The 6,445-nt window shown below is 49.2% G+C and overlaps 3 protein-coding genes across 3 annotated transcripts; 2 read left to right on the plus strand and 1 right to left on the minus strand.

Moving 5' to 3' along the window:
• On the plus strand, positions 1 to 2,154 carry LRP88_00411 (uncharacterized protein; the record flags this gene model as incomplete). The annotated part of the gene is made up of 8 exons (XM_083237124.1): positions 1 to 298; positions 950 to 1,129; positions 1,185 to 1,310; positions 1,383 to 1,498; positions 1,547 to 1,633; positions 1,681 to 1,797; positions 1,845 to 1,929; positions 1,985 to 2,154. 8 exons carry the CDS (start codon positions 1 to 3, stop codon positions 2,152 to 2,154), a joined length of 1,179 nt encoding a protein of 392 aa, XP_083107015.1.
• An 892-nt stretch (positions 2,155 to 3,046) lies between these two features.
• On the plus strand, positions 3,047 to 4,114 carry LRP88_00412 (glutathione S-transferase; the record flags this gene model as incomplete). Its single annotated transcript, XM_083237125.1, has 2 exons — positions 3,047 to 3,904; positions 3,956 to 4,114. 2 exons carry the CDS (start codon positions 3,047 to 3,049, stop codon positions 4,112 to 4,114), a joined length of 1,017 nt encoding a protein of 338 aa, XP_083107016.1.
• Positions 4,115 to 4,587: 473 nt separating this feature from the next.
• LRP88_00413 (uncharacterized protein) lies at positions 4,588 to 5,373 on the minus strand (the record flags this gene model as incomplete). The annotated part of the gene is made up of 1 exon (XM_083237126.1): positions 4,588 to 5,373. The coding sequence occupies one exon, from the start codon at positions 5,371 to 5,373 to the stop codon at positions 4,588 to 4,590; it is 786 nt and encodes a 261-aa protein (XP_083107017.1).
• Positions 5,374 to 6,445: the final 1,072 nt, after the last annotated feature.

Genomic DNA, 6,445 nt, shown 5'->3' on the forward strand with positions numbered 1-6,445 from the left:
ATGACGGAAGTGCAGGGTCGAAGTTCAGAGGGCTATCTACCCCTTGTAGAAGCTCAGCCAGACGGTACCCATCATGAAGTCGTCGTCAAGCCAGTTCAAACGTGGAAAGGCTACATTTGGGACACGTGGGAGCTTCCTCCTGATCAACGCCGCTTGCTTTTCAAAGTTGACGCGTTTATCCTCACCTTTGCCTCGATAGGCTACTTCTTGAAGAACATCGACCAAACCAACGTCAATAATGCTTTCTTGAGCGGTATGGGGGAGGACCTCGAGATGTACGGAAATCAGCTCGTCACTAGTAAGCACTTCCTCTTATCTACCTAACTTCCATCTCTTCCCGCCGTCACTGACTCCATGGATAGGCACTTCTATCTGGACTGTTGGCTACGTGATCGGTCAAATTCCATCCAACTTGTTGCTTACTCGAATCTCACCACGATGGGTCATTCCCTCCTTGGAGGTTGGATGGGGGATCGCAACTATTTGCACTTCAGCTGTTCAATCTTATCGTGGTCTCTACGCGTTGCGCTTTTTCGTAGGATTCTTCGAGTGAGTGACCTTGCCACTCCGACACTCGACAATTTGACTGTCGCCTCGCATTGGTTTGGAGAGAGCCGCTGACTCCATCCTCAGATCCGGGTTCTATCCAGGGATTCATTATATGTTGGGATCATGGTATACTCCCCGAGAAATTGGAAAACGGGCCATGTTGTTTTGGATAGCGGGCTCGATTGGGTCAATGTTTAGCGGTTTTCTTCAGGCTGCTGCATACACAAACCTCGATGGAGTGCATGGTCGTGCAGGCTGTAGGTCATCAACACTTCACTTGTCTTTCAACAATTTGGACTTTCCAAGAGGCTTCTCCAACAAGGGCAGCGCTAATTATTGGCTTATATCATAGGGCGTTGGCTTTTCATCATCGATGGAATCATCACACTCCCCCTTGCAGTCGCTGGTTACTTCTTCTTCCCAAATCTTCCGCAGGATGGGAAGAGGACCTGGTGGACAACTGAGGATGAGCATATCCTATCGGTGAAACGCATGCAGGCAATTGGAAGAGCTGGCAAGCAACCTTGGACGAGGGCCAAGGTGAAAAAGACTCTACGGAGCTGGCATACTTATCATCTCCGTATGTTGTCCTACTCAAAACTCTTTTCATCGAGACTGGCTCATAACCTTAACAGCGCTGCTGTATATTCTTTGGAATAATGGAAATCCCCAGGCTGCTATGGGCTATTGGTTGAAGAGCTTCAATGCCCAACCACCACCAATGCCAGGCAAATCTTTCTCCGTCCCTGAGATCAACAGCTGTAAGTTCTAGTCTGCTCGATCGGAGCGATCGGTGTGTTGAGGCACCTGGCCCTAATGTAAACATAATGCAGTGCCCATTCCGACTACCGCGATATTCATACTCATGGCACTTGCCTGGGCCTGGACTTCTGATGGGCCTCTTCAGGGGAAACGCTGGCCTTTTATTTACGCTGGTGCAGCGCTTACGGTAAGTTCCCAGCTGGCTATGAGATTGTTAATGCTGAACCTATCCCAGCTCATCTTTAACCTTTTGTTTCTGTCTATGCCACTTTACTCCGACATCGATTCTCGAATGGTCGTTTATTGGCTGAGTCACATTGGTGTACGTATGACCTCAACTCAAAAACAGTTTACCTGACCGAACTTTAGCACGGCGCTGGACCGCTCATCCTTAGCTGGATTAATGAGATCTGTTCGGCTGATACAGAGAAACGCGCTCTGTTGGTCGCCGTCGCAAACGATTTGGCTTATGTCGTTCAGGCTATAGTTGGTCGGAATCTTTCCCTCTTCCAAGCATCTGCTAACATGTTAAGATGCCCAACTTCATGTGGAAAACCACAGATTTTCCTGCTGCCAGAAAGGGATACACGTATTCAAGTATCTTGCAAGTCCTACTTTGTAAGTTGCCATCCCCTTCCTTTGCCAAACTTTATATGCTAACCATCCCACCAAGTACTGGAGACAGCTATTATTCAACTGCTGCTTTGGAGGGATTGGCGACAAGAGCTGAGATCTCGCATCGCTGACTCGCCCCCTCCCCTGATTTACTCAGACGAAGAGGAGCAGACTGGGGGTAGTAAAGCCCCCGAAGACGAAGAGATGAACAATGAGACGTCATTTTGATGAGGTCAAAGATGCAATAAGCGTGCTCATCTCAAAGTCTGATAGCGATCAGAGGGGTCGGAAATGAGCTTATACTTCCACTCCTGAGTTCGCTGTACTCAGGCAGACAAATATTGAAGGCTCATTTTTACCGCCAAGACGTAAATCGCATCAATTGATCATCTACCTCTTCAATGACTTTGTAGAATGTTCTCAATTTTGGCTTCCGCGAGTTCAACCACACATGCGTCACACTTTCGGCGATGATTTCCTTATCTTCTAGTAGGTATTGGGTCGAAAGCATCGCAAAGTCCCGCGAGTGGAGTTGGAGATAGCAAAGCTTCTTTGGACCCTTTGATGACCTCCTTCACACCATCTATGCCACGAGGTCGGGTAAGAGTGAATACCACCCCTGTTTGTCTCTCAACCGTGATATATGACTTGCTCGAGTTCTTTTATGCTGAGTGCGAAAAACTGCCACTCGCCAGCCTTTCGCAACCCGAGCACTGTAGCCCCAGCGTGAGTGGCAAGGTCAGAAGGTAGATGTTCCAGTCACCAGCATACACACAGAGTTGCTACAAATTAGCCGCCTCCAGCTCGCCTCAGCTTCACATGGGTTACCAGAACATGCCTATTCCAATTCATCTGTAGTGATTTCTTTTCGCTGTACCTTCATGATAGCCACAAGCAATTCTTCCCTATTGGCGCAAGCTCCCTACGTTGTCCCATCTTCAGATCCTTCACAGACGAAAAGTTGGCGAAAGGGGGACCCGCTGGAGTAACGGGGCTCTTGGTTGGGGTTGCTGGGTCTGTCAATATTACTCAGCCACTTTAATCCATCTCATCATCGAGCGGGGTTATGGTGAACTTACGCTTTTACACCCCAGAGAACGCTCGGATCTACGGCTCTGCAATGTCGATTCACAGTTCACCAGAAGACTCGTGGCACAGGATTGTGAGCCCAGGCGGCCAATTTCCCCCAGAGGCTGGGCGCTACCACCTCTACATTGGTCTTTTTTGCCCTTTTGCTCACCGGGTCAACCTGGTTCGGTATCTCAAGGGACTCCAGTCGGTCATTGATGTTTCTGTTGTCAAGCCATACCCCAAAGGCGACGATAAGGGCTGGCCCGGGTGGCAGTTCCCAAGCTCCCCCGACGAAACATATGAGGGATCAACTGAGGATCTGCTCTTCAAGTCCAAGTACTTGCACGAGGTTTACTTCAAAGACGATCCCGAGTACAAAGGCAGATACAGTGTGCCTCTTCTCTGGGATAGAAAGCAGGGCCAGATCGTGAACAACGAAAGCGCAGAGCTCTTACGATGGCTCCCATCCGCATTCGACTCGATCCTGGCGGAGGATGATCCGGCCCGAAAGCTTGACCTTTATCCAGAACATCTCAGGGCGACAATTGACGACGTGAGCCAGTGGATGCAGCGAGACCTTAATAGCGGTGTCTACAAAGCAGGGTTTGCCACAACCCAACAGGGCTATGATGAAAATGTGCCAACGGTTTTCGCGGCTCTCAACAAACTCGAGAGTCTGATTCATCAACATGGAGGCCCATATGTTTTTGGAAAGGAGCTGACGGAAATTGACATCCGCGCGTATGCAACAATTGTGCGATTTGATGTTGTCTACGTCCAACACTTCAAGTGCAACCTAGGAACCATCCGCAGCAACTACCCGGTCCTTCATGAGTGGTTGAAGAACCTCTACTGGAACGTACCAGGATTCAGGGAGACAACAGACTTTAGACACATCAAGGAGAACGTAAGATCCAAGACCATCGCACAATGTTCGCAGACGCTAATCATGGAGCAGTATACCAAAAGTCACTATAAGATCAATCCACTGGCAATCACGCCTCTGGGACCATTCCCTGATGTGGAGGAAGGGGTTGACCTGGACTTCAGCAAGCTCAAGCCAGGAGCAATCCGTCATCCGGCTGTATGCCAGCGCGAGAAGGAACTGTACGATTAAATCATTGGTCAAGATGAATAGTCAGTCTGCATTGTTACGGAGCATACTAAGGATGGGCAATTCTGATGCCATGTCAACACATTTCTGGCTTGGAAACTCAATCCTACATCATGCCACACCTTGCGTGAAGCCGAGTCTCGCCTTTCCGTTTCGCAAGACCACTGTCTCAGGAGCTATCCAAGTGAGGGGTTGAAAGAATGAAACCCATTGGTCCGTCTTATCACACAACAAAACCAGGGGAACAAAAGGTTCATTTCACAGCACAATGTGAGCGAGGCAAGCAAGGGTCTCGTCAATATAATTCAACAGTTTTAAAATAGAGTACAAGAAGACAAATCAGATTTGTCCAAGCGATTCATCCACAAAGCACAGAAGCGGTATCCCAAAGGAATCCATTAATGATTAAAACGATACGTCCGACACTGCCGACCAGCCACTCAACACACACACATCACAGAAGTCAACTCACACACCTAGTAGCCGTAGCTGGTGTGCTCGGGCTTCTTCTCAGGAGCCTTGTAGGTGTTGTGCTCGGGCTTCTTAGCGGGGGCCTTGTAGACAGGCTTCTTCTCAGGGGCCTTGTAGGCAGGCTTCTTGGCGGGAGCCTCGTACTCAGGCTTCTTGGCAGGCGCCTTGTAGACAGGCTTCTTGGTGGGAGCCTTGTACTCAGGCTTCTTCTCAGGAGCCTTATACACAGGCTTCTTCTCAGGAGCCTTATAGGCAGGCTTCTTAACGGGAGCCTTATACTCAGGCTTCTTCTCGGGAGCCTTGTAGACAGGCTTCTTCTCAGGCGCCTTGTAGGCAGGCTTCTTCTCAGGAGCCTTATACGCGGGCTTCTTGACGGGAGCCTTGTACTCAGGCTTCTTGGCAGGCGCCTTGTAGACAGGCTTCTTGGTGGGAGCCTTGTACTCAGGCTTCTTGGTGGGAGCCTTGTACTCAGGCTTCTTCTCAGGAGCCTTGTAGACAGGCTTCTTCTCAGGCGCCTTGTAGGCAGGCTTCTTCTCAGGAGCCTTATACGCGGGCTTCTTGACGGGAGCCTTGTAGACAGGCTTCTTGGTGGGAGCCTTGTAGTTGTGGTGCTCAGGCTTCTTCACAGGGGCGTACTTCTTCTCGTCTTTGTTGCCGTAGTTCACCTCGTTGTTGCCATAGCTACTCTTGGGAGCTTCGTAGCCATAGCTAGCAACAGCAACCGGGTCAGCCACAGGGGCAGCAAGAATGCCGGTGGTGATGGCAAGGATTGTGAGGGCAGACAGCTTCATGTTGACGGTTTGGAAAGGGAGGCAATTATTGAAGGAAAGTGATGGGAATGAGAGAAAAGTGTTGACAACGAATGGATGAAAAGAATGTCAGGGTGAAAAGAGTGTGTTGACTGAGACTGGACGGCTGAGGAGGTCTGGAGAGCAAGTCGAAATGGGGAGAAGTGCCTCAGCCTTTTATCATCATCGAGCCGGATATCCTCGTTCCAGCTCCGAGGCCATCTGCTCCCGGAATCCGGCAAGGTGCCATAATTTCGGTTCCCGGCTCACAATTAGGTCGGTCTCGACTCTTTGGCCACAAGCCTATTGACACTTAGCTCGGGCTAATCTTAGAATCCGAGAAACAAAGAACTGACGGTACGAGCGCCTACGGTGAGTCGGCGAACGCCATGTCCCAAGGGGCTACACTACCGTTGTAGACATGGGACCTAGCTGAAGGGCTGAGCGGCTATGGGGTTCTAGCCGCTGGTCAACGTCGGCTAGCTCGTCGCGTTGTTGGGCAGTGATGTTGCATCATAAGGCCGTGCGGGGCCGTGCTGCTCTGATTGGGCTGCTTGTGTGGTGGTGGCTGGTTGCATCCAATTTGCTCCTTGGCATAGCGCTCGGGCTAAGGCCAATATTGGCGTTGCTTATTTCTGCTTCTCCTGAGCTAGCCTCCCGCCTCGGCGCTATCCCCTAAGGCTGAACCAGGTCACCTGAAAGTCTGGTGCCCCGCGGGGTTTTGCAATTGCCGCCTCCCATCTACCGCCGTGCCTTAGTAATTCAGTTTCGCGTTTCGCGTCTCGCGATAGTGGTAAATAAAATAAGAAATCTGAGATATTAGCTAGGAGACTTGAAGTACTTTTTATAAAAGAAAAGTAAATATAATATATAAATATAACGTATATGATAAGCAAGTGGATCAGACAAGCAAGTGGATCAAGCATACTGTGCACTAAAAGTAGAGATTTCTAATCTTAATTAAAATAGCTATAAAAAAGCTATAAGCTTAAAAAAAGTGATTTTAGCTATTTAATTACTAAATAAACTATATATATATTTTTTTTGGATCTTTAAAAAAGCTTCTTTATAGAGA

The sequence above is a fragment of the Fusarium phalaenopsidis genome (assembly GCF_050370095.1).
Source record: "Fusarium phalaenopsidis strain FUZ10S chromosome Unknown contig_32276, whole genome shotgun sequence".
NCBI classification, from domain to species: domain Eukaryota; kingdom Fungi; phylum Ascomycota; class Sordariomycetes; order Hypocreales; family Nectriaceae; genus Fusarium; species Fusarium phalaenopsidis.